Genomic DNA, 27951 nt, shown 5'->3' on the forward strand with positions numbered 1-27951 from the left:
GTATAATGCCCTCACCATGGGGCATTATCCGACACGTGGCATCCTAGTCACACTTGGGCATTATAGCAAAAGGTGGCGTAGTGGGGCATTATTCCAATAACCCCCAAGCAATCAATAAATAATTATTATTTTTTATAGAGAAAAGGATTTTAAAAAAAAAAAAAAAGCTAAAGTTGTCAGTTAGTCAATGTGTGTTGGCACAATCCCATTGGTACATGCATGGTCTTCCATTATCACATGCAAACAATCGGCGTTTTAAAAATCACGCCAACATGCATTTTATTTGAAAATAACGCCGGGGCGTTTTGGGGTGTAGTGGGGGGAGGGGCGTTTTGGGGCGTTTTTTTTCAATTTTTTTAAAAATCACGCCCCACTACGAATGGTCTTATAATGTGGGTCATGTTTGTTGGTGTGTATGGACAAGTTGTATTCATCCTATTAATAAATTGGCTTTAATTAATTTGCTCATAAAAGAGAAACTCAATATGGAAAACAAATCAAAGAGAAGAAAAAGAATGTAACTACTTAATGACAACTTTATTAATGTTAAAACATCAATGTTATAAAAAGACATGTGAAAATAAACTTTTGGACGAGAAGTTATATAGCACGTTCAACCTGGAATGGATGGACGTTTGAGCCCATCGACCATCACCGGGTCATGCTCATGAGGAGGGGCGGGGTCAGACGAGAAATAGGAAATGCAAATTGTGTTCCAAACAATACCACATTCTTAACAAATAATCCACAAGCCTGAAATTTTCCACAAAAGGAAATACATCTTGATCTTTCATCTATATTTTTCTAAAAGGTAAAATAAATTAATTTCTTGCACAAAGAAGTTGTTGGTTCCATAGTTCATTATCACTATAGTTATGTACAAATCCAACTGCCCTTGTTGGCTTGGATCCCTTTCCTATTAAATATGACATATCCTTTTCCTTATAAATATATATATTCTATTTACTACTGTTACATCTCATACTATTTGGCTTTGTCTCATTTTATTGTACTTTGGTTTAGCTAAACTACAAAAGATGATTATAGCTCGAGTCACTTTGTTCACTTTGGCTCTTTCGATGATGTTCAAGTTCTCGACGTGCCATCTCTTGAAAAGCTCAGTTACATGTCTCGACTGTCCTACCGGCTCTGACCTTGCAGGTTCGGTTTCTTGGTTAAGAAAAAAAAAACGCTCTTATACCTTGTATGTTTTGCATGGAAACTTGTACAATGTTTTTATAGTATTTTAAAGATAAATGCACCATGAAAGATGCTAGTACAAGGCTAATATGTTTAATGTACATGCCACTAATTGCACACATCTCACTACTTCATTTTTTTTTGTCCACCCCATAGGCATAAAGATACTAGTCAAGTGCAACCAAGTGAAAAACTTAGCATTGGCTACAACCAATGGGTATGGTGCCTTTGAGGCACAATTACCATCAAGCAATTGTGAAGCCAAGATCTTGGGGGGACCCAAACAACTCTATGTTTCAAGAAAGACCATGATCACTAGTATCATGAAGGTCCATGAGACTGACTCCTACACCACATCTCAACCATTGAGCTTCTATACAACTTGCCCTTGCTCAAAAAACCATGATGGGAAATGTGGGACTGAAAACGATGCTGTAGGAAGGAACATTGGGTCGTCGAAGACCATTGATCTGCCTTTGCCTAGAGAATGGGGATTGGCACCTTCTAGCTATTATGTTCCCTTCATCCCTATCATCGGCATCCCGTGATTTGATCTTGACTTTTGGGCATATGTTTAAATTTATTTCAACTGTTTCATGTCTCATAATATTCATTGTCTTAAGTTGTGTTAGTGTGTACCCATCGAGTAATATATATGTTAAATAACTTGTATCTATGTAATAAGATGTATAATATGCATACTTAAGTTATTACTTAATTAATGTTCATATATGTATTTCTCTCTCTCTCTCTCTCTCTCTCTCTCTATTTCACATAGAAGATGGTACGTGTCTTTTTTTTTTGAACGGCGAAAACTTCTCTATATATATATAGAAATCAGCAAGAAGCTGGGTACAAAAATAAAAGGAAACAGAAAAACGAAACAAAGCGAGGTAAGAGAGCCTCATTACAATAACCCTACCACATTAAAACAAAGCCAGTCATCCCAGGTTGGAGTTGGAATTCTCGATCGGTTTGACACCCAAGAGAAAGTGTCCTCCTTTATGAAATCAACTGTCTTTTGTATGCTTGTTGTCATCCCTTCGAAAACTTTTTTGTTTCGCGCATCCCAGATTCTCCATATGGTGGCCAATGCAACCAAAAGAACGAGCTTTTTCCATCTTTTTGCACCCGGGTTCGAAGTTAAAACTTCAATGATCTCCTTTGTGGTGTTAAGGTTAGGAGGCATGGGGACCCTAACCCAAACAAACACATGCCACCAGACACTTCTGGCCAGCAAACAAGATGCAAAAAGGTGATCAGGGGACTCGATCTCGTAGCCGCATCTCGCACACATCCAGGTCCTGGAGGACAATACCTCTGTTATGTAACTCCCATTTAGTCGCCACCTTGCCTAAAAGAACTCTCCAAAGGAGGTAATTCGCCTTCAAAGGTGCCCAAGAGTTCCAAAAGAAATCCGCCCCGTTGACAGGTTCTTTGGATCCCGCTTTAGCGAATTCTAACCGAAGGTCTTTAATAGAGAAATCAACACCACTTCCATTTTCCCAGACCCATAAGTCTTTCGACCCAGTTAACCCGACCCTGTTCAACCTAGTCATTAACTCCCCCAGGTGTTGCCATTCGCTATCCAGATTTGGATTATTGATCCACTCCCATCCCCATCTGTTATCCGTATCCGATCCCGCCCAATTTTCCGCCACCATGCCGTTCTTATTTTTGGCCAGCCTATACAGGTCTGGGTAGAGACTCATCAGCGGCTTCTTGGTTGCCCAAGGGTCCTTCCAGAACCGAGTATTTTGACCATTTCCCACTCTTGACTGGAGCTTACTTGTCAAGTTGATCCCAGCTTTGGAAAAAACGACATCCACCCCTCCCACATCCTTCCATATCCCAGGCATAGTAGCTTTTACCGGAATGACTTTGTTATTTGAGGTGGTACTATGGATCAAAGTAATCACCTGAGCCCATAAGTGACTCGACTCTTGTTTATGTCTCCACCACCACTTAGCAATCATAGCCACGTTAAAGTCACGAATACCCCCTATCCCTAAACCACCGAGGGTTTTGGGCTTTAACATTATGTCCCACCTCACCCATTTTATCTTATGACCCAAGGCTGTTTTACCCCACACAAAAGCTCTTCGAATGCTTTCAAGCTTTTTTATAATACTTTTTGGAGTAAGGAACAAAGACAGATAGTATGACGGGAGGCTACCGAGGACCGCCTTTGCAAGGGTGACGCGGCCCGCAAAGGACAAGTTCCTTGCTTTCCAAGAAGAGAGCCGCTTATTAAATTTTTCCACAACCGGTTGCCAGTGAATTTTCCGCTTCATATTTGCTCCAATTGGAACCCCCAAGTAACTGAAAGGAAAAGCACCCACTCCACACTTTAAGGCTTGAGCCATTTGTATAACCTCTTGACCATCGACTCCCAGACCATATAGCCGGCACTTGTGATGATTAACTTTTAATCCCGTGACCAGAAACAAACATCTAAGGAATCGGTTTAAGCTGACCACATTGTGCATTGACCATTCTCCAATGAAAATGACGTCATCGGCGTAGCATAGGTGCGAAATAATGGGTCCTCCGTTTGGGAGTTTTATCCCATGGAACAAACCCAAATCCAACGCCCGCTTCATAAACATGTCGAGGACCTGCATGGCGATGATAAAAAGGAACGGGGAGAGGGGATCCCCTTGCCTCAATCCTCTTTTAAATGGGAATTCACATGTAGGGGAGTCGTTAACCATGACCGAACCTTTACCTGACCGCAAGCATCCTTTTATCCAACCTATCCATTTATCGGGAAATTCCATGAGCTCCATAACCCTAAACAAAAACTTCCAGTTTATGGAATCACAGGCTTTCTCGAAGTCCACCTTGAACACCATCATTTTGATTTTTTTCTTTTTTGCCCAAGAAACCACCTCACTTACGACAAGGGGACCGTCAAGAATGTTACGTCCACCAACAAACGCAGATTGGGTTGTGGAGATGAGGCCATCCATCACCACTTTTAAGCGATTCGTAAGGAGCTTAGAAATGATCTTGTAGATTGACCCGACAAGAGAGATCGGTCGGTAGTCAGCCATGTTTTGCGGGTCCGAAGACTTAGGGATAAGGGCTAAGAATGAGGAGTTACAGCCAATGCTAATTTCCCCTGACGAGTGAAAATCGTTCATGAGTTTAACAAGAAACGGCTTGATGTGACTCCAGAATTTTTTGTAGAACTTCATTGTGAAACCGTCGGGCCCAGGGGCCTTATTTCCATCGCACCCCTTGAGAGCTATTTTTATTTTCATCTTCTGAAAACGCCATCACAAGGGTTTCAGACTCTTCCGCTGAGATTGACGGCAGGCCCAGGTTGGAGAAGGTCGGTCTCCTTCGTATCGATTCGTTGAAATGCTTCTTAAACCATCTTCTAATATTCTCCTTTATAACTTTTGGCTCCGTGACCCAAACCCCGTTGACGTTTAGGCCGTTTATTCTGCTTCTAGACTTGTTTAAATTAACCACAGCATGAAAAAATTTCGTATTTTCATCACCATATTTTATCCAATTGAGTCGAGATTTTTGGTGTAAATATTTGATTCTCGCACTCTCAAGCTTTTTTAACTTGACCCTGATCGACACCCTTAACTTTCTTTCCTCAGCGTTCAGATTCGTACTTTCAGCCAATTTTTCGAGTCTTTCGGCCTCCTTGTTTAGGTCAGCTACTTCTTTTTCCTCCTGCACCTTTACCCGGTCCCTCCATTTTTTTATGTCCAATTTGATGTTTTTAAGCACTTTAGCTAACTCAACATCCCCCTTGCCTTCCCTGGACTGTAAGTTGATATTAGCTATCACAATATCCTCGAGATCCTTTGAGCCGATCCAACTGTTGTATAATTTGAAAGGAATAGGACCGAAGTCCAGCGCCTCACAGACCAACGTAACTGGGCAGTGATCCGACCAACCCCTCCAAAGCACTTTTAGGGTGGCAAACGGCCATTTTTTAAGGAACAAATCGCACACAAAGATTTTGTCCAGTTTGCTGAATTTTATAATGGAGTTGTCGGAGATGTAAGTGAATTTCCCTCCTGTCATCCGGTACTCAAGGAACCCAGCCCTACAAATGAAATCATTAAAAAACGAGGTTGAGATGGGATCAAACGGGGAGTTGACGCGCTCATCAGGTTGTCGAACATCGTTAAAGTCGCCAAGTGCAACCCATATCCCTGGGAGTTGCAGCCTTAAGTTTATTACCGCCTCCCAGAGCTCTCTACGGCCAGACTGGTCGTTCGGGGCATATAAGTTCAGAACGTTGAGACGTTCCATTATGCCCCTCAGGACACCGGAGACTACCAGAAACCGCTGACCCTTGATAACTGAGTCAACGGAGAAGATTCCTGGGTCCCAGAAACTCGCCAGGCCGCCCGATCTGCCAACAGCATCCAACGTAACGACTTCCATAGGGCTCCGATCCCAAAACCGACTCAACGTCGCCTCCGTTAGCCCAGCTTGGTGGGTTTCTTGCAGACCCAAAAAATTGAATTTAACCTCCCTCTTTAATTTACGGACCCATACCGGCTTTTCAGCTCCGGTGACTCCCTTGATATTTAATGTCATAAAATTCATTGTGTTTGAACTGGCCCCTCTTCCCCTTGAACGATTTTACGAACATGGTTTTCAAAACCCTTTAAATCAATCCCAAGACATCCACCATACCTGATTGTGTCTTCCACTTCACCTTCAAAAATCCTCTGACGGTTTCCATCGTTTGGGGCGTTTGATTGGTCTTGATCCGGTGGGCGGAACCGACCGCTACTATCCTGCACACCGTCATCTCCATTCTGAGCCTCTGTCTCCCCTTGTCTATGCTTGGTTATGCGTTGAATTATCTCCTCCAAACTGAATGGGTCTGAGTCTTCCCCAACATTAAGATCAGAAGTTCTAAAAATTGGCCCAGTATCCCCACCTTTCATAATTCTTTTGTGTTTGTCTTTGGCCCGTAACGTGACATAACTAAGCCCACTATCCAAAGGGTTCACATGGGCCCCAGAATTACAATTAGGCCCAGATTTGGTTGGGGTGTCTTCAATAAAATCATTTGTGACCAGATCCCCAGCCGCATCATCATTCTCTCTCCTCGAGCCCTGTGGGGTCTCTGACACATGTGAAGAAAAGTCTTCTTGTCTGTTTCCCGTGCATGGCTCTTCTTGCATGTTTTCCATGCATGGCTCTTCATTCTCCAACCTTTCGTCTGCCTCTACCCCTACATGCATTTTGACGACCACGGATTTCACCGGCGGTGTGGCCGGAGCATCCAACTCCGGTTGGAAATTGATGAATTCCGGCTCCCAGTTAACGTCACTTTCTTCCACCCAAATTTTTAGGTTATGGCCTTTCCACTTCAAATTTATTTCTGACGAGACCCGAGCCCCAGTACGTACCACAATCGCCAACTTGTTCTCAGAGATGTTTTTATCATGGAATGAAGCTTCCGATTGTCTGGCTAATCTGCCGCATCGCTCCCCAATTCTGTTAAAGACATGCCTGTCCCAAAGGCACGGTGGGACACCGGTGATTCTAACCCAAGCAATCCTCTCGAACTCCGGCAGGGTCCCATCCCAACGGTATAATCTAGAGAACCAGTTGCACCAAGACTCCGGGTGTTCCGAGTGGAATCTTTCAGCCTCCACCTGAGACTCAAAAGTTAATAGAACCTTAAGGCCCCCCACATACCGCACTTCGACCCCCAGCCCCAGATCTACCGAAAGGATCACATTCATTTTCTCCAGCATTTCTAGGTCTTTCACTTCACCTATGAGGGACTTGAATTCCCAATGTTTATTTGCCTTCGTGTTCATTGGCGGGAGTTCAATTGTTATTCTATCTTCGGCCACCTTCCCATTGTTAGTCACGGCCTTTGCATAGGTTAGGGAACCCCCCACGCTTGCCTTATTGCCCCTGTAATCCGGTTCCTTGGTATCCTTCTGTTGTACGGTATGTAATCTATCAAAAACAGAATTTCTGTTTGACTGGTGCACTGTATGTAATCTGTCAAAAACAAATGATCTGTTCGTTTGTGGTTGTTTTTTCAGCTTGTTTTCGAACCTGGCAAACCTAGCAATGTTGACCCCTACGACCACCCCTTCCATTTTAACCCCTTGCAATTTTCTCTCCCATTCCTCGACCCCTGAAAATCTAATAAAACCAAAACAGTTCCCAGCTCCATCTCTCTTTTTCGGGACGAAAGCATCTTCAAGATTGCTGAATTGTTGAAAAGCCTTCCAAAGTTTATTACGAGTGCATCCCCATGGAAGGTTTGAGACGTAGAAAGAAACAGTGTTTTGAAAACTTGCTTCTCTTTCTCTGAACCTCCTTTCATTTTGGATTTCCTTCTTGCTGAGCACTTGCTGCCAAACTTCCTTTTTTCCTCCTTTAGTATGCTTCAAATTTTGTTGTTCTTCTACTTTCCTTCTTCTTAATTCTTAATAGGATATCGAGCCTTTTCTGAAGTTGCTGGTTCCCCCTCTGTTGCTCCATTAGATCTGTAGTGGTGGTTTGAAAAGTTCACCGTCCGTCTTAATTGTAACTTTTAACTAGATACTATATATTATACTGACTTGGTCAACGTTGGCTAGGAGTAAATATGACAATGAATGAATAGCCAAGTGGTCTATAAGGAACCATACTTAAAAACGAAATAATTTACTTCACGTATGAAGTTATGTGACTCATAAGTAATAAGTAATGGACGGAAATCTCTGTTTGCCCCCCACCCTCGTATCTTAATTTTATCATTTGAAGATCTGATTTCACATTTTATGATTTCCCCCTATTGTTAGCAACTTTTAATTAATCCTTAAATGAGAAACGTCCTCGAGAGGATAGCCTGGTGGTAAAGTGATGTATTCCTCAACCAAGTAATTTACACGTCTATTACTTCCTTGATTTTATTAGTTAGTTGTCAATTATAAAATTTAAAAACGAACAATACCCACCATGCCACCAAATTTGTATAATCAGAGAGGTTGATGACAATAATGTATCAAATTTTCAGTTTTGAGTATTATTCTTAATTATTTTGTTTCTTTGGTTATATAATGAAACAAACTGGTTTCAACTCACTCCATAACATCTACCCGACGATGAGATTGTTAAGTTTTGGCCGAAAGTGGAAGCTCCATTTTCAGGACAAATAAACGAGTTGCTAATCAACGTTGGATAGTCAATTTTGAGAGAAAAGGACAACTTTTTGCTCATGAAAAATGAAAATTGCTAGTTTGCAACAAAATTTGCACCAATTGATAAGATTTTGTGACGACACAAGTGTTAGATATTTTAGTGTAATCGGGGGATTGACTTGGTGATCAAAGCGAATTATACTACACATCAAGCAAGTTAGGAGGTGCGGGAGTGCACGCTTGTTTGAGTTATTATAATTCGAAGTGTACGGGCGGAGCCCGTACTCTACGGGGGTTCCAAGGAGGCAGCGCCCCCTTGGCGGGGGTCCGGGGGCAGCGCCCCTGGGAGCAGGGTCCAAGGGGCGGCAGCCCCTGGCGGGGTCCAAGGGGCGGCAGCCCCTGGCGGGGTCCAAGGGGCAGAGCCCCTGGCTGGGGTCGAGCTGACCTGGAAATTATTTTTATTTTCATTAAATTGCCTTAATGAAACTATATCAGAAAAATTTATTTTCTGGAATTTATCACGTTTTTTAAATGGTAAAAAACGGCAGTTTTTGGGCAAATTTTGTCTGAAAATAGATGTAACTGCCTAACGGCAATTACAACCCCAAAAAACAAAATTCGTAGACAGTTTTGATCATTCTCTTCTGGTTCATACAATTTCACGAAAAAACATACCCTGGTTCAATTTTCTCAAAATCAGAGTTGTATTCGATTGAATTATTCGGGTGAACCACCGAAATAATTTGATCTGAGAGTGATTACACGCCTCTCTGATCGTCCGGTTTCTGAAATTTCCCCAACAACAAGTATTCCAACGGTGCTGCAAAAAGAGTGAATTGAATCAAACGTTGAAAAATATAAATAAAATAAAAAAAAGAAGAAAAGAAAAAAGTTATTGCAGCCGTTGAATCAAGTGAGGGTACCATAAACAGCCAAACAGCTCCCAAACCAAACAACTCCATAACCCCTTGACAGAAGTACATATTCCCCTTTGAGTAACTGCCATTTTGGTCCCTGTGGTTTGGCCAGTTTTGCCACTTTAGTCCAAATCTCAAACTTATTACATCTGGGTCCCTGTGGTTTGCATTTTGTTGCCATTTTAGTCCAAAAGTGAAATTTGACCAGATTACCCACTTTTAACCCTGCTATTTTGTCTTCACCCTCAGGGGCATTTTGGGCATTTTAGGTTTATTATAACCTAATATTAATTAACCCCATTAATATATAAACCCCACCCCACCATCACTGAAGATCATCTTCTCAAACAATCACCACCACCACCATCACCCTCACCTCACCGCCTCCACCATCACCGCCGCCACCCCGACACCCTCACCTCCTCCACCTTCACCTCCCCCATCGGATTTACTATTCTTGTGAATCACCTCCGTCAATCACCACCACCACCGTCGCCCTCACCTCACCGCCTCCACCATCACCGCCGCCACCCCCGACACCCTCACCTCCTCCACCTTCACCTCCCTGAATCGGATTTGAATCACCTCCGTTAATCACCATCACCACTAAAGATCCACCACCACCACCGTCGCCCTTACCGCCTCCACCATCACCGCTGCCACCCCCGACACCCTCACCTCCTCCACCTTCACCTCCTCCACCTTCACCTCCTCCTGAATCGGATTTGAATCACCTCCGTTAATCACCATCACCACTAAAGATCCACCACCACCACCGTCGCCCTCACCGCCTCCACCATCACCGCCGCCACCATCACCGCCGCCACCCCCGACACCCTCACCTCCTCCACCTTCATATCCTCCTGAATTGGAATCAGGTCCATTTTCTGAAAGGGAAATCCTGGGGTGTCCTGGTTGAAACCCTAGATTGAAGCAGGTGAAATTGAGGGGGGACACATGGGGATTTCTTCGCTGTGTTGATTGACAAGCTGTTCGGAGGTGCAATGGTGGTGGTTGCAGGGGTGATTTTAACAGTGTGTTTGGACGGTGTGTGGTGGAGGTTGTAGTAGGGAAGAAGCTATTATTAGAGTTTTTGTTAATTGATTGAGTTGTATGTATTTGATTCTTTTCTTAAGACGTTACACATAATGAAGTTGATTTTGAATGAATTGGAATTTGATAACTGTGGTGGTGGTTGAGGTTGGGTAGTAGTAGGTGGTCGTGGCGGGGGTCGGTGGTGGCAGAGGTATGGAGTTGACACAGGGGTGGGGAGAGGGTGGTGATGGTCGCAGTGGTGAGAAGGGGGAGGAGGTGGCGGTGCTTGTGGCGGCAGAGTGGTGGTGGTGGCGCTGCAGATCCGGTGGTGGGGGTGGTGGCGAGAAGGGGGAGGAGGTGGCGGTGCTTGTTGATGTTGTTATGGCAGTGCAATATTGTTGTTGTTCTGGCAATGGCATTATTATTTATTAATTTGAGTTATAATAATTAAAAATGCCCAAAATGCCCCTGAGGGTGAAGACAAAATAGCAGGGTCAAAAGTGGGTAATCTGGTCAAATTTCACTTTTGGACTAAAATGGCAACAAAATGCAAACCACAGGAACCAGATGTAATAAGTTTGAGATTTGGACTAAAGTGGTAAAACTGGCCAAACCACAGGGACCAAAATGGCAGTTTACTCTTCCCCTTTTATACTGTTATTTATTGATTCTTATTTTTCATTTAAATATTATACTATTGAAAAAAAAAATACAGTGCTTAAAATTATTTCTTTTCTTTTTACATGAAATTTGATGATATTGTCACACCCACTAAATACCTCGACTTCAGTAAAAACACACAAAAAATTGTGCCTTGCTAGTTTTACTTTTTTTTTAATTATATGATACATTTATCACTCAAAAAACAACTGTTACAAAACTAATAAAACGTGACAACATTGGGAGGCCGGACATATTGGATAACTAGTACGGGTTAAGTGAGGAATTTTGCACAGATCAGGTTGGATTGGATTGACATGTTGCTCGTTAAGACTAATTGTTTTTTATATATATTTGAAGATGAAATTGCAACTTAAGGTAAAAGGTAGCAGGGTCGGCCTAACGTTTTTGAATACCTTAAGTAAACTATAAAATCATGTATATAAAAGTTGAAAGAGTTGGGCCTTCTAATAAAAATTACATCTGCTTTGGTTGAGAAATTAGATGAACACTAAAGCTTTATTTTATTTATTTATTTATTTATTTTTTTATAATTGAAAGAATTAGGCCTTTTTTCTAAATTAATTGAGCCTTCTGAAAAAAAAAAAATTTTTTTTGAATGAATTGGGCCCTTTTTTTCTAGATCATTTGGACCTTGCAATAAAAGTTGGTTTCGTTGTTTTTATTTGGGCCTAATAAACAAATATTACATAACAATTTTTTTAGTTAAAGTCCTAAATTTGTATATTCGGTTTGAGAGTGTTTTCTCTACATTCTTTTCCACTACAAACTGTTGTAAACTATTGAATCACTCTTCGTGTTTACTTTGGGTACCCCCCCCCCCCCCCACCCACCAAACACCGCCATTCATCCGTCGCCTTCATCAAATCAATAAATCACGTGAACCGATTTTGATACTTTTTTTTTTCTAACCCATTTCAAGGCAAACCGATTTTGTCAACATATTTTGGTCAAACATGTTACCCGACCCTATTTAACCAGACTTGATATCTCCCGACTCCCATTCCCACTCTCCTTGTATTATCCCTAATCATGAATCGGCATTTTTTTTAATTGACTTTTAAATAGACATTTAATATGTTAGTATATCACCAACAATGAAGTTAAAAGCTAGCGGCCCATACACTTTATAGTTTATATTGTAATCACCTTTTGTTGTGGTTGAAGTGGAACTAGTTAGCATCAACAACTCCCCTCTTATTCTCTAATGTTCAACTTAAAAGCACTTCACTTACTCATATCAAATACTATATTACTCTTATATTGTCAACTAAAACTAACCCACCATTTACATATATATACCACAACATCCTATGCTTATTTTCATCGGACCATTTGATACATATATTTACAAAACATCCTTAGTTAAATTTCTTCAATGGATCTAAGTCGTTCGGGAAAAGAAAGCGGTGATATCGCGATCCCCGTAAGGGAGGTCAAGTCATCCAGGTCAGGGAAGGGTACAACTGCTCCACCAGTGCCAACCACCATACGACTTGGCCAAGGGCCGTCGCCTGCTGCTGGATGGGGGAGAGGTATTGGAATTATTGATCTAATTCTAAGGATATGTGCAATTACTGCTACTCTTGCTGCGGCTGCGGTCATGGGTACCACCGACCAAAGCCTCCCGTTTTTCACTCAGTTTTTCCAGTTCCAAGCCAGCTATGATGATTTCCCTACATTCACGTAAGTAATTTTTCTTGAACGGCTAATTTCTTACTCCTTGTGAGACTTGAACCCAAAGACCTCACACTTAAGTGTATTAAAAGGCTTCAACTTACCACTGGATCACCAACCCCAGTGGTACATTCATGTAAGTGATGGTTTTCTTAAAACGATGTGTAATTATCTTTCGAAGATCATGACATCTGATATATTGTGATGGGTCATCCATTGTTCCCACTCACGACCACTGAAAAACATGACACAAAATTTTATCTGAAATCATATCCAAAAACCCATCGCAAATTTTCGCTAAGCAAAATCCATCTAGGACGGGGAGATCTGTAGGTTTGGTAATCACCGACAAATCAAAGACGCATATGTAAAAAGATAGGCGTTTTTTGATATTTGACTTATCCGTCCTTGATCATCAATTGATTTTGTGGGCGTTTTGTGTAGGTTTTTCTTAGCAGGAAACGCAATAACATGCGCGTATCTCGTGTTGTCTTTGCCTTTCTCGATAGTTTCCATTGTTCGTCCGCATGTTATAGGAGCTAGGATGTTGCTCCTTATTTTTGACACGGTATTTTAGTTTTTTTTTTTTTTTTTTTTTTTTTTTTGTTAACAAATATTTTTTTTGATAAAGGGGTGATTTAGTGAAAATGAGTCAATTTGGGTCAAGTCCAAAATTCTAAAGTTATAGAAGGAGTGAGTAAAGTGGTTTAAAATATTTTCATTATTCGTATGGATTATTACGTTTTTGTTGTTATTATAAATGCTAAAGAAATCAAAATAGCATCTAAAATTATAAACGCAATGTGAAATTTCAACTTAACACCGACCATTATTCCATATATTATTCCATATATTAATTAAGAATTAAGAAGTAAGTTTTTAGTGCATCACAAGTGGTACATTGTGTTTTGGGAATTTTTCAAAAAAAAAACTTTGACTTTTTAGTTTTAACCCAAAGGTTTTTACTTTTTGCAATTTTAACCCTACATAATTTGTTTTTTTTAACTTTAACCCAATGCAATTTAACTTCACAACTTTTATCACTTATACTTTTCATCTTTCGCAAATTTTTGTTTTACGTATAGTTCTAAAATTTTCGAGTTAATACGACGCAACGTGAATGTATAGTTCAACGTTTTTACCTCTATTTTCGCATGTTTGACAGTTTTTACCTCTGTTTACACCCCGCCACAACGCGGAGTGTGCTTTCGGGGGTTTTCAAAGAAAAATGGTTATGTATATGGTTGTCGTAACGTTGGCTTTGGGGGTTTTCCAAAAGAAAATTGATTTTTTTTTACTTTTCACCCAAAAGTATTTCATAAATTACTTTTAACCCAAAACTATTGTTTTTTTACTTTAACCCAAAACTTTTTATCTTTTGCAATCTATCTTCACAACTGTTTTTACGTTTCGTTCTAAATTTTGCGAGTTAACACGATGTAACGTGCGTGTGTGGATGAACGTTTTTACATCGTCTATTTTTTTTCCGTTTCACAGATTTAATATAACGTGTGAGTCCTAGATACACTTAGTTATAACTAAAGAATCCCCGCCGCATTGCGGCGGGTCGCAATTCTAGTTTACACAAATTTATATTTTGCCACGTGCTTCAATTATTTATTGTCAACAACAATTTTTTATTCCTAAATTCACTTGATCAAACTTTTGAATCGACACTAAATTTTTTTGGGTAACTATTATCAAATACCACTAGACTATAAGCCCATGTTGTCGTGTGCTTTAAATTTTAATTAACAATTAATAATATCACTTTGGTTCAACAGATAGCGTTGGCGTTGACCATGTCAGTTGCATCTGCGGCTGCCGCCATCGTTTACTTAGCACACAATGGAAACCCCGGCACCAACTGGCCGGCGCTTTGCCAACAGTTTAATGAATTCTGCCCACGTGTCAGCGGTGCGGTGGTGGGATCCTTCCTAGCAGTGTTGATTTTGGTGGTTTTGGTGATACTATCTGCCGCTGCTCTCCGAAGGATCTAACGCGAAGTTGTGTGATCATTTTAATTCACAACTAAATTGTGTTCTTTTGTGTTTTGTTATTTTGTTTGAGAGTTGTAGTTGGTTGGGTGTTTGTTTGGAGTGGGTAATTATGTCAATTCACATGGATTTAACCGTAATTTATTTTGTTTATTCCGTTTACGATGAAAAGTACACCTGATTTTATATCTTGTTTGAGAGTTTAAAAACCAATGTTTTATAACTCAAACCAACTAGCATGTCGATTCACAAACCGCACACATCACCGAGTCAATTTGTTACTTGTAAAATGCATTTTGTGCCGGTTGGTCTTAGAAAATGCCGCTTGAATCGTTAAACCGAGTTAGAGGTCTGACCGAGATATGGTACAGAGGAGAGTAGAGTTCTTGGATTTGTACCAATGATAAAAAGGGTTAGATTGGATTAAAGGTGCCCTCTTTATAGTTATTCATGTCAAATAGTTAAAGTATTAAAAATAATGTTTTCTAGGTATTAAAAATGGTGTTTTTCTACACATGTTATGTATTTATTGTATGGTACAAAACAAATTATTTAACAAAATAAAAATCAGTAACTTGCTTAGTAGGAAGATATTAGGTGTATTCATTATTTGGTTTCAAATCGATTAGATAGAAAACTAAACTAAACCGAATTACATGTTCAGTTTTCAAATATTTGAATTCCATTCGAAATGAATAAAGATAATAACCACTAAATGGTTATTTACTTTAGCGAAATCCGCGAACAAATTTTGGACCATTTTACCCAAACCTTATTTAGCCAACTCAATTTAATAACAAATTATGGTAAAAACAATTAAAATCCAAAAAAAGATTTTCCACTCAAAACTGAACCGAAACGATTTCAAATTGATAACCCCATACAATTTTTTTTTTTTTACTTTAAATTTGGAATTGCGGGTTGATTTTAACGTTAGACTACACGGTATGCAGACGGACCGGCGACGGAGGACGGAGCTCGACGGGGGTGGGCGGCATGGTGTTGGCTCCGGCGACGGGGGTGGGGCCCACCTGGAGGATCGTCCTGAACGGCGAAGAATGGACGTTGGCGACGGGGACGGAGCTCAGGACGCAGGGGGCGGCACGGTGTGCCCAGCGGCGCCGGACCGCGACGCACCGGGGCCGAACCCCATACCGACTAGCCTTAGTAACTTATTAGAAGAGTAATGTACATGGATGGTCCCTATGATTTATCAAAAATTTTGGATTTGGTCTCTAGTTTTGTAAAAATATACGAATGGTCCCTGTGGTTTGTACTTTGTAACATATTTACTTCTCAACTAACAAATTTGAAGGTTTTAACATGTCAATGATTTTATCCAGATGTGTTTCATTTTTATTGTGGATGTCCGCCGTTAAAAATTATAAAGCAATTCACACATTTATTAAAAACAGAAAAATGCCAATGAGGTAGTGGTGGAGTGGTTGGAGAAAGACATGGTGTTCCTTGTGACCCAAGTTTGATTCCCACTCCCCCTATTAATTTCTACGACATTCAGGTGAAGAGCTAATACGGGTGGCGTTGGTTCGTCTTGAAGTAGAGACGAGGTTTTACCGATTATTCCACTGTCGTGCCTTCGGGCGGGTGAAGGTCAGGTTTCCACGCATCTGGGAGAGCCGAGAGGCTAACGGCGATCGACCAGTCAACTTTTTTCACAACGCCGGATGTCACGGTGATTGGGCAGATTATTACTTGCCATTCAAAAATATTAAAAACAGAAAAACAAACGTACACGTCTGTAGCGCACAATGTTGACCCATATCCTAATTGGCCAACAACAAATATATAATAATATTCGATACAACTCAGTGTACACCCGAATCTGCAAATCTCTACCAATATGGGGGTAGTTAAGGCGGCGATCGGCGACGGGGTGTTGACTTTCATGTGGGTATTCTGCGCCTCCACTCTCGGAGCCGGCACTTCCGTCATCGCCAAGGCGGTCGGCGTTCACGGTACGGCGTCGCTTTTGATCACAGTGGGCCTCGTGTTTGTTCTCTTGCTTGTGTTCGGTATTATTGGTGATTTACTTGGTGGTGCTAGTTTTAATCCTACCGGTACTGCCGCCTTCTATGCCGCCGGTCTTGGCCGTGATACCCTCATCTCCGCTGCCGTCCGGTTTCCGGCTCAGGTGAGTTGTGAAATTTGAGGTTTTGGTTAGTTGTTTTTTGGAAGTTGTATGGATAATGTTAGTAATTTGATATTCTTAAAATTAGGGTTTTGAACTTTTAATGATGTTTATTGTGATTTAGGTTAGAAAATAGAAAGAAACCAGTGTTACATGGGTTTGGTTTGATAATTTAATAAGTTAAATGTCATTTTAGTCCCCTTTGGTTTGGGTCATTTTGCTAGTTTAGTCCAAATGTTTCATTTTTCCCATGTGGGTCCAAAAAGTTTTCACCGTTGCCATTTTAGTCCACTGGTTAACTTCATCCATTTTTTCTGTTAACGAGAAGGGCAATTCAGTTATTTTATATGTAATTCTGTTAACTAGAAGGGCAATTCAACCATATAAAATGACCGAATTGCAGTGTTGCAGAAGTCGGTCTAGGCGGCCGATTAATTTGCGCCTAGGCGCTATCGGCCAATAAATCGGTCCAGGTCAAAATCGGTCCTAGTCGGTCAAAAGTCGGTCAAGTCGGACTAATCGGACCAGGTTTTTTTGCTCAAAATCGGTCCTATTCGGTCAAAAGTCGATTAATTTTTGAATTTCTAAGTACTGGATTTGTTATGTTTAAGTTTAATTGCTTATATTTGAACCGTACTATTTGAAACTTGAAGTATTTATGTAAATTGTAAATTTTTGGTGTCTAATCCGCATATATATCACCATTGCCCATATATATATAAATTTGAAAAATTACATATAAAAATTCCCATTCCGATTAATCCCTAGGCGGTACCTCACCACCCGACTAGCGCCTAGCGCCTTCTACAACATTGCCGAATTGACATTCTCGTTAACCGAAAAAATGGATGAAAATAACCCAGTGGACTAAAATGGCAACGGTGAAACCTTTTTGGACCCACAAGCGAAATATAAAACCTTTGGACTCTACTGGCAAAATGGCCCAAACCATAGGGACTAAAATGGCATTTAAAAGTAATATTAAATAGTTAGTAATGGTGATTTAGAAATTTACTTTAATTAGGTTTACAGAATAAAAAATTGGAATGTGAAAAAGTGAAATATAAGAGAATGGGCAAAGAAAGGCGCAACTAGTTATGGAGATTTAGATATTTATTTTAATGGTAAAAGATCAAATAAAAATAAAGTAAACGTACGAACTGTACGAATTGAAAGAAAAGTCAAAAAGTGGCGGTGGCAATATGGTAATTATCAGCAATTTCAAAAGTACTGTACTGGGGAAAAGCAAAAAGTGGCGGTGGCAATATGGTAATTATCAAAAACTTCAAAATTACTAGTAGGGTAATTTTGAGCATCTGTAGGGTAATTTTGAGCATCAATAGGGTAATTTTGAGCATCTGTAGAGTAATTTTGAGAAATGTAAGGTAATTATCAAATTACTCTAGTAGAGTAATTTTGACTTCTGTAGAGTAATTTTGGGAAATGTCTTGTAGAGTAATTTTGTTAGCATTTAGTTATGGGGTTTAGCTTTATGGTTTAGTTTTTAGCTTTTAGTTTGGGTTGGGGAGGGGGGGGGGGTTAGGTTTTTTTAGGTTTTTGGGGGTGGGTGGGGGGGGGGGGTTAGGTTTTTTTAGGTTTTTGGGGGTGGGGGGGGGGGTTAGGTTTTTTTAGGTTTTTTTTTTTTGGGGGGGGGGTAGTGTAATTTTGATAATTACCCTACAATTTTGATAATTACCCTACACGTCCAAAATTACTCTACTTGAGCTTTTACAAAATTACCCTACAGAAGTTCAAAATTACTCTAGTAGTTGCTGATAATTACCAAATTGCCACCGCCACTTTTTTGACTTTTTTTCACTTCGTACGTTTCGTACGATAATTTTATTTTCACAAGAACTTAACTCTTATTTTAATTAGCTTTATAGAATAAAAAATTGGAATGCGAAAAAGTGAAATAAGAGAGAGTAATTCACAAAGAATTTAGGATCATATCACATATGGCGCAACCAGTTACTTATTGCGGTAATTCACATGAGATTTTGTATTGTTCAATGAGTTGTTTAGTGATTATTGTGAGTTGAGAAGGAGATAATGATGTGATCCCTTTTCAGTATTTTCAAAGGAATTTAAAGAAATTAAAAAACTAGTTTTTTTCAAGTCGCGCGTTGCGCTGAAACCGAACAAATGATAATATAAAACAAACGTGATTTGAAAATAAAGCATGTTGTTTTGAAAGCCAAACCATTAGAACGGTTTAGTTTATCATTGTAGCGTTTTATGATATCAAATGAATACTTTATTTTGAGTATAACTTCGTTTTTAACAAAACTTATAACGGAATGTCGAGGGAAAAATCAAACACAACTACGTACTTAAGTTTTTAGAAAAAAGTTATAAACGTAAACTATTAAAGAAGTATCAAATTATTTGATAAATTAATATATGTTCTAAAAAAGAAAAAAAGAATTATTAAAAATGGTAAAGGAAATATATGGTTTTAAAAAAGAAAATAAATATGTTATTAAAACTAAATATAATAATAAATTATTATAATATATTAAATAAAAATAATAAAAAGCTATATATTATTTTAAAAATAAAGTTACTATTTATCGTCCTTTATTAACTATATATATATATATATATATATATATATATAGGGACAGGATCATTTTAGAACCATAAATATTTACAGAACTCGCAGAACTGCTAATAAACAATCTTTTTATTTATATATTTTTATGTTTAGGATAATTTTATCATTTATTATGTGTATTTTTACGATTACATACATGTTAAGAGTAATTTTATCATTTTTTTATATGTAATTTTATAATTACACATATGTAAACTAGTTTTTTTACATATATGTAATTAGTTATGACACATATATATAATTTTGGCAATTAAACATATGTAAACTACTTTTAACATGAATGTAATCAAAGAAATACATATAACAGATGATAAAAACATCCTAAATACAAAAACTTATATATAAAATGACTGTTTATAAGAAGTTCTGAAAGTTCTGTAGTTATTTAGAGTTCTGAAATGAACTCAACCCTATATATATATAGTGGAGGGTTCAAATGAGAAGAAATTCTTTGTAAGAAGAAAAAAGAAGAAATTTCAACCAATAGAAATGTTTCATTAGACTTCATTTAATATTTGTACTTAATGTAACTATAAGGGTATATCAGTAAACTTACATACATCATTACTTGGTAGTTTCATCTTTAATAACTAACTATATTAAATTTGTAACTTATTTTTAAAATATATATTTTTCACAAAAAATAAAAATAAAAATTCATTTATAGTGTAGGATAAATACGAGGCGTGTAGGATAAATTACGAGTTTTGTAGGATAAATTTCAATATGTGTAGAATAAATTTCGAAATGTGTAGGATAACTTTTGATGTGTGTAGGCAAAAATATTTAGTTTGGAGGATTATAGTCTTGATGACTAATTAATTAGTCAAACATAATAATAAATGAGATGAGAAAAAAACTATTTAATGTTTTACAATTATACCCTTTTATTCTTTTTCTTCTCAATAAAATTTTCTTCTCAAATGAACCTTCCCCTATATATATATATATATATATATATATATATATATATATATATATATATATATATATATATATATATATATATATATATATATAATAGGTTGAGGGATTAAAAAAATAGGTTGAGGGATTTGGTTCACACAATAAAACTATTTATAGAAAAAGATGTATCATTCCAACTAATTTAGAAGAAATTGGTAATTGCTAATCGTGTTAAATTCGCTCATGTCCATGTCATGCGCTATCTTTAGAAGAGGTTCGTATCAGATAAATAATTGATTGAATTCATACGGATATTGTTAGGTAATTTTATATTTTACATCATTTAAGATCTCATGATCACATTCGGGTTTTGCTAACCCCTTAAAAACTTACTATTGCAACTTCTAAAATATGCAAAAAAGATGTTTATATTTGGGAAAAAATGTGTTCTTGACAGGCTCTGGGTGCAGTTGGCGGTGCATTAGCAATTATCGAATTGATGCCGTTAGATCACAAACACTTGCTCGGTGGGCCTTCCCTTAAAGTTGACTTGCATACGGGTGCTATTGCTGAAGGGGTGTTGACTTTCGTGATGTCGTTTTTGGTCCTCTTCATCATCCTCAAGGGTCCTAAAAATCCGTTAATCAAAAATCTGATGCTCTCAATGTCAATTGTGACTATGGTTGTCCTTGGTTCTGGTTATTCCGGCCCGTCGATGAATCCCGCCAATGTGAGTATTAATTCTCTTCGTTTATTATCGCGTCCCTTTCATAGTAAGTTTATAAACCCAGAAAAAATGGATGGGTTGGGTAACCGGTCAAAACTTGTAAGCCATGTGCCCGTGTTAGGTTGACCCAAAGCACTTATTGTTCAATTTTTACAGCATTGCATTAATAATTTGTGTGTCAAATATGACTGCATACAATATATTTCAATAGTATTTTAATTTAGAGTAAACTTCCATTTTGCTCCCTTGGTTTGGTCGTTTTAACGGTTTTGCCCCAATCCTTTAAAAATAGTCATTTTACTCCCTGATCTATGAAGCCCATCACGATTTCACTCCCCGTCCCAAACATCATCCATTTTTAAACGTTAAAACCTGTCACGTGCATAACACATGATGGGCAATTAAGTCTTTTCCAACCCAGATCTTTTACAGTTACCTTTTAAAACCCTAAATGTGTTATGCACGTGACAGGTTTTAACGTTTAAAAATGGATGTCGTTTGGGGCGGGGAGTGAAATCGTGATAAGCTTCATAGATCAGGGAGTAAAATGGCTATTTTTAAAAGATTGGGGCAAAACCGTTAAAACGACCAAACCACAGGGAGCAAAATGGAAGTTTACTCTTTAATTTTTGAGTAAAATGCCAATTTCGTTCCTTAGGTTTGGCCAGTTTTGTGACTTTCGTCCAAAGGTTTGTCTTTTCGCATGCCATTTTCATCTGGCTCGTTAACTCCATTCATTTTTCTTCGTTAAGCCAGAGTTATTTCCGTCTTTTTTGTTAACTTAAAGGGCAATTCAGTCTTTTTACATAAAGTGAAAAAGACCGAATTGCCCTTTAAGTTAAGAAAACAGACGGAAATACCCCTGACTTAACAGAGAAACCTTTAAGTTAAGAAAACAGACGGAAATACCCCTGACTTAACAGAGAAAAATGGATGGAGTTATCGAGTTGGATGAAAATGGCAAAATTTCGAACCTTTTAGATGCGAAAAAAGACAACCCTTTGCACGAAAGTCACAAAACTAGCCAAACCTTAGGGACGAAAATGGCATTTTACTCTTACCCTTTTTTAAATAAAAGATTTAGGAGGCTGTATGCATTAAATATACACTTTCAACTTGTTTGACGTTATTTGTCCCGATTGAAGTAAACGAGTTAAACTTACCAACTCTATTGTATACTATTTTGATTGTTTAAATATGGATGTTTTATTCTTTTATATAGGCGTTCGGCTGGGCATATGTTAATAATCGACACAACACATGGGAGCATTTTCTTGTTTACTGGATTTGCCCATTCATAGGCGCGATATTCGCGGGTTGGGTTTTCCGAGTGTTTTTCCCCAAACCTTCAAAGAAGAAGAAGACGGCTTGAAAACCAAACCGACAATTCTCTTGTCTTGGTAACCGATTATTGTTCAAAGACTTGACTACTATTTTAATGTGAATTGTGAATGTATGGTGATTTCATCTATTGGAGCATACTAATGCTTTGTATTAGGATTTTAACATTATATATTGTAACTCTTCAAGTCTTTCATACCTTGTTTTTACTCTTCCTTGTGCAGAGTTAATAACTAATTATTAAATAGAGTAAACTGCAAAAATGGTCCCTGAAGTTTGATCACTTTTGCACTTTAGTCCAAAATTCAAACCTTTTGAATCTGGGTCCGTGTGGTTTCAATTTTGTTGTCATTTTCATCCAAAATCAAAATCTGGTCAAATTTTTCGGTTAACATCCAACTTTTATGTCTTTTTCTTGCTTTTTAATGAAAGGCAAAATGGTCAGATTTTTTAAATTTGTTATAATAAAACGCTAAAAGACCATTTTGCCCTTCATTAAAAGGGAGGAAAAAGACAGAAAAACTGGATGTTAACTGAAAAATCTGACCAAATTCAAAAGGTTTGAGTTTTGGACTAATGTGTCAAAAGTGACCAAACCTCAAGGACCATTTTGGCAGTTAACTCTATTAAATATTTAAAATCTTTGTGTCTAAATCATAACTCTTTAGTGCATGAATAGCCAAATACGCAAATAAAATGGGGACTACGCGAGTCTTTGTTGCGTATGTATTGAATTTTGTCAGTTGAACATACATTTTTATGGCGTATGTGTTGAATTTTGTCAGTTGAACATACGTTTTTTATGGTATGCGAACAAAAGGTGATACGCGAATTCTTATTCACGAATAATGTGATTTTTAGCTGGAGTTGTTGGAACAGAGTCGGATACTCGAGCAAAAGTATAAACGCGACATGGCTTCACGTATCTTATAAGTAACTTTCATGATTTGTAAGCTGAGGGGCGTTTATTTCGAAACCAACAATATGTTGAAAACTTTGAAAACCGCATGATGTACTTGTATCTTTCGCTTTAACTGTGATATAGAAGACGGTCGCTATTAACATAAAATTCCTTTCTAAGTTTGCTTAGGGGCTGTTTGGCAACATCTGAATGGTTAAGTGCTGAACCAGTAAGAGGTCTGAATCATTAAGAGCTTGTATAATGGTTAACCGTTCAGAGGCAAATGTCTGACCAATTCGGATTAGAGGTCTTAACCATTCAGACTCTGTATAAATCTTAACCATTCAGAGGCAAATGTCTGAACCATTCAGATATCTGCTCATGAAACAAACATGAAACAAACAGTCTGAACCATTAAGTGCTGAACCAGTAAGAGGAGGTCTGAACCATTAAGAGCCTCATTAAGAGGTAAACAAACAGCCTTTTAATTGTACCATTGGCAATGCCACTTGTTCATACTTATCATTGAAATGACGAAAATACCCTTGACAGTTAATATCACATGAATGGGGGCAGTTATACTTGTTCAAAATATACTTCTTTATTCAACAACTCCAACAATATATCGGATCTTAAAACTGTTTTGGTGACAAAAAAAATCAAACCCATGAATGTTTGATTTCACATGTAAATTCTTATGATTTCACATAACTATAATCAATTCAAATCATCAAACTGTGCATGATTCAACCGTCGAACTGGAGAAATCGCGCCAGTCGTTAAAGCCTCCAACCGGTAAAATCCGGTACCGATCACTATCAGCCACCGATCTCTTCGGTTCGCATTCGTTCTCATCTCATGACAGAATGCTGAAACGCGCTCGACAGCAGCAGTATAACGAGTCCCTCTCGGATACTCTCCATCGTTACCGTGGAGTTATTTTAATAATTTCGGTTCCGCTTCTCATCATCTGCTTGGTTCTGTTTCTGATGCCGTCTGCTCGCTCTTCGTCTAATGATGTTTTTCTTGCGAACCGAAAGTATTTGCCGAATTATGGCAGCCCTGTCCCGTCGTTGAAAAGCTACGCTGTGGTTTTCGATGCGGGGAGTTCGGGGAGTAGAGTTCATGTTTTTTGTTTTGATCAGAATTTGGATCTTATGCATATTGATCATGAGCTTGAGGTTTTTTCTGAGGTAGGTGATCATCCAGTTATTTTTTTTCAGTTTGTTTGTTAGTTTTTCTTTGCATACACAAAACTCGTGTGACGAAAACGGATTGTATAAGTTGGTATTTTGATGTGTTTATGATGGATAATCAAACGTAGGGACCAGTGGCGAAGCTTAAGATTTCCGACCAGGGGTCGAAAACGTATATACCAAAAATTTCTATAAAACGGGGGGTCAAAAACTATATACCCAAAAATTTCTATACGAAAACTACCTACTCTCCACTACTGAGCGAAAAGTTCGGGGGGTCGGCCGCCCCCTCTCGCCCCCACAAAGCTACGCCCTTGGTAGGGACGGTAATTCCTGCACGACAAGACAAATAAGCAGGTTTTAGGTTGTCATACCTAACCTGTTTAATAAAAGGGTCGTGTTTGGGTTGACCTTTATGAACAGGTCATGTACAGGTTGACGTTTATAACCCATTTAATCAAACGGGTCATGTCCGGGTTGACCTGTTTAACCCGTTTAGTTAAACAAGTTGACCCAGTTAACCCATTTTTCACAACGCTCTGACTTGTTTAACCCATTTTTCACAACCATCCAACATTCCAACCCGCTTAACAAGTTTACAACTTGATTACTGAAGACTCAAAAACCAGTTGGTCCGAGCTGGTAAGAGTAGAGCTTCAGATGACCTTGACAAAACCTGCAAGATCACAAGGAAGAAAACACACCGTTAGCCTCGTCATGGGGAGGGGGGCCTCTCTGTGACCAAGCTTGGGCGTGGGAATAAGTTTTTGTGAGGAGAAGTAAGTCAGGGAGAGAGAGAGAGAGAGAGGAGTTTAGAGAGAGAAAGTAGCGATTACCCTTTGTGGGAAGTCTTGGCGGGGTATTTATACTTTTGGGGTATGCTGACGTGGCGAGTTAGTTAGGGTCGGACAAGTTGCTGTCAGGCAGTTAAAGCCGTGGGTCCCAGTTAGTTAGAGAAGATTCTGTAGCTTTAGTCGTTCCGACTGTGGGCAATTATATTCTATTAAGGACACTTATATTCTGTAGTTTTACCCGTTTGACTTGTTTAAATAAATGGGTTAAACATGTTGTGTTCTAGTTACATGATTTTAAGTGGTTTCGGATTATGGGAGATGTCTGTGACACAAATAAATATACGAGTCATGTTCGGGCTCAATGATTCAACCAGCTAACCCAACCCGACACAATTGACACACCTACTTAAAAGTGAATATATGTTATTTGACGCAACACGATTGGTACAACTATAGAATGATGGTCCATTTTATCTGATACTTTTTGTTGTAGTTAAAACCAGGTTTGAGTGCGAATGCAAAACACCCGACAGTTGCCGCGGATACTCTTCTACCACTTTTAGAAAAGGCGGAGAAAGTTGTTCCACGAAGTATGCGTAAAACCACACCAGTAAAAGTCGGGGTTGGTGATTCGTAAAACTTAAATACACTCCTTAAGTTCGCTAAATCTAAGTTCTTACATACACAAAATCCGATATGTATTTCCGTATTATGCAGGCAACTGCCGGCTTGAGACAACTGGGAACCGATGCATCTGAGAGAATTTTGCAAGCGGTAAATATCGCGCAGTAAATATTCTTCTCGATTTAAGTTAAGAAATGACATTGAAAAGTTGGTTTATACAGGTGAAGGATTTCTTGAAGGTGAAGAGCAGCCTAATGTTTGATGATAATTCGGTGACGGTTCTTGATGGTACTCAAGAAGGTGCTTATCAATGGGTAAGTAACTAAGTAAGCCACTTCGTTTTTGCATTCGGAAATTGAAAAATAAATATAAAACATGGTGTGCATAGGTGGCGATAAATTACTTGTTAAAAAGATTAGGCAAGAAGTACAATGAAACGGTTGGGGTGGTTGATCTGGGTGGTGGGTCGGTACAAATGGCGTACGCTATCTCAGAGACAGAAGCCGCAACGGCTCCAAGAATGTCGAATGGAGAAGATACATATGTGAAGGAAATGTCCCTTATGGGAACAAAATATTACCTTTATGTTCACAGGTTTATCTCAACCAACAATTTTTCTCAATACTAAAACGTCGTTATGCTTTTTTACATGGATTTGTTTATTAATTATTATGGTAATTGTGTATCTGTTAGTTACTTGAATTATGGATTATTAGCAGCCCGAGCCAAGATTTTGGGAACTTTGAAAAATTCGGACAATCCATGCGTCTTGTCGGGCTACAATGGTATGTTAAAGCAACTAGTTTGTAACATTTTGTAGTAAATCTTTACAAACCAATTAACTGGAGTATTTATCTTTTATCCATGCTTTTTCATAGGCGTTTACTCGTATGGAGGAATTGATTACAAAGTTTCATCTCCTCCATCCGGCTCAAGCATGAACAAGTGTCGGCAAGAAGCACTAAACGCTCTCAACGTCAATGAAACAAGTTGCTCCCACGGGAAATGCACTTTTGGTGGGATATCAAATGGCGGCAGCGGTGGTGGTCAACTGAAAAATCTGTTTGTGGCTTCATTTTTCTATGACAGGGCTGCTCAGGTATCAAAAGTTTATATCTCAATTTAGCGTATATGCATATATATTTTTCTTGTGGTTTATTTATAATCTTGTCTTGATGGTTTGATTCAATGATCCCTAGGATTCTATAGATCCGGCTCATGTCATGCTCGTTAACATAAATCCAGACAGTCATGTTGTTTGTCCATAGTGCAAGAGAGTTAGTGGAGCGACATGACTGATTGGATTTATGTTATGAGACACTAGCTAAGTGGGTAACACCATCGCATATAGACGGGCATATAAGTTGAATTCTTTAAAACCGTTAGAAAAAAAAAAAAAAAAAAAAAAAAAAAAAAAAAAAACCTTTGATTTTATATATGCATGAAACTAAATATCAACTAAGGACTCTTGAGTCTTGATTTAGGCCGGTTTGTTTGACGCAAGTAAATCCGTTGCCAAAGTTCACCCGATAGATTTCAAAGAGGCTGCTGAGCGTGTTTGTGCAACCAAACTAGATGATGCCAAATCCAGATATCCTCGTGCCGATGCATCTAATCTACCCTACTTATGCATGGATCTCGTCTACGAGTTCACATTACTAGTAAATGGCTTTGGTATTTATGTTACACCCTCATTATAGTAACATGATATTTTTTTAATTAAGTGAAGTTATGAGAATTTGGTTTGTTGGTCTTGTAGGTTTGGATTTGTGGCAAGAGATTACATTAGTCAAGAAAATCAAGTACCAAGATTCACTTGTTGAAGCTGCTTGGCCTTTAGGCAGTGCAATAGAACTTGTGTCAGCAACTTCTTAAAACTTATACTTTTGTGAGAGTATAATTATAATTCCGGGTTAAATTATAAACCATCAAACATCTATTCATCTCTCTATTTATTCATTCAAATGTTTGTTTCAAACTACTTTTAGACTTGTCATGGATCAAAATAGAACAGTGAATACTTAATTTAGGGGTGCCCACAAATAAGCATGTCAAA

General features: G+C 38.5%; 6 protein-coding genes across 7 annotated transcripts; 4 read left to right on the forward strand and 2 right to left on the reverse strand.

The window, feature by feature from the left end:
* Positions 1–979: 979 nt before the first annotated feature.
* Positions 980–1933, forward strand: LOC110939993. Its single transcript, XM_022181560.2, has 2 exons — positions 980–1161; positions 1357–1933. The coding sequence occupies exons 1-2, from the start codon at positions 1038–1040 to the stop codon at positions 1746–1748; spliced, it is 516 nt and encodes a 171-aa protein (XP_022037252.1). The 5' UTR covers positions 980–1037; the 3' UTR covers positions 1749–1933.
* Positions 1934–4425: 2492 nt separating this feature from the next.
* On the reverse strand, positions 4426–5781 carry LOC110931838. Its single transcript, XM_022175212.1, has one exon. The coding sequence runs from the start codon at positions 5779–5781 to the stop codon at positions 4426–4428; it is 1356 nt and encodes a 451-aa protein (XP_022030904.1).
* Positions 5782–9091: 3310 nt separating this feature from the next.
* Positions 9092–10704, reverse strand: LOC110931832 (ATP-dependent RNA helicase A-like). The gene is made up of 4 exons (XM_022175206.1): positions 10394–10704; positions 10039–10328; positions 9719–9964; positions 9092–9153 (listed from the first exon to the last, which is right to left on the reverse strand). Exons 1-4 carry the CDS (start codon positions 10702–10704, stop codon positions 9092–9094), a joined length of 909 nt encoding a protein of 302 aa, XP_022030898.1.
* Positions 10705–12305: 1601 nt separating this feature from the next.
* On the forward strand, positions 12306–14833 carry LOC110878966 (casparian strip membrane protein 1-like). The gene is made up of 3 exons (XM_022127371.2): positions 12306–12652; positions 13088–13211; positions 14428–14833. Exons 1-3 carry the CDS (start codon positions 12345–12347, stop codon positions 14641–14643), a joined length of 648 nt encoding a protein of 215 aa, XP_021983063.1. The 5' UTR covers positions 12306–12344; the 3' UTR covers positions 14644–14833.
* A 1602-nt stretch (positions 14834–16435) lies between these two features.
* On the forward strand, positions 16436–22589 carry LOC110878958 (aquaporin SIP1-1). The gene is made up of 3 exons (XM_022127359.2): positions 16436–16792; positions 20770–21042; positions 22262–22589. The coding sequence occupies exons 1-3, from the start codon at positions 16502–16504 to the stop codon at positions 22409–22411; spliced, it is 714 nt and encodes a 237-aa protein (XP_021983051.1). The 5' UTR covers positions 16436–16501; the 3' UTR covers positions 22412–22589.
* A 1280-nt stretch (positions 22590–23869) lies between these two features.
* Positions 23870–27873, forward strand: LOC110939986 (apyrase 2). 2 transcript variants are annotated; one of them, XM_035975025.1, is made up of 9 exons: positions 23870–24474; positions 25765–25893; positions 25989–26045; positions 26117–26209; positions 26284–26489; positions 26589–26680; positions 26774–26994; positions 27380–27556; positions 27655–27873. In XM_035975025.1, exons 1-9 carry the CDS (start codon positions 24148–24150, stop codon positions 27682–27684), a joined length of 1332 nt encoding a protein of 443 aa, XP_035830918.1. In that variant the 5' UTR covers positions 23870–24147; the 3' UTR covers positions 27685–27873. The 2 variants fall into 2 exon arrangements, with proteins under 2 accessions (XP_035830918.1, XP_035830916.1); XM_035975023.1 differs by having other exon boundaries at positions 23872–24474; positions 27380–27569.
* Positions 27874–27951: the final 78 nt, after the last annotated feature.

This window comes from Helianthus annuus, chromosome 1 (assembly GCF_002127325.2).
Source record: "Helianthus annuus cultivar XRQ/B chromosome 1, HanXRQr2.0-SUNRISE, whole genome shotgun sequence".
Lineage (NCBI taxonomy): Eukaryota > Viridiplantae > Streptophyta > Magnoliopsida > Asterales > Asteraceae > Helianthus > Helianthus annuus.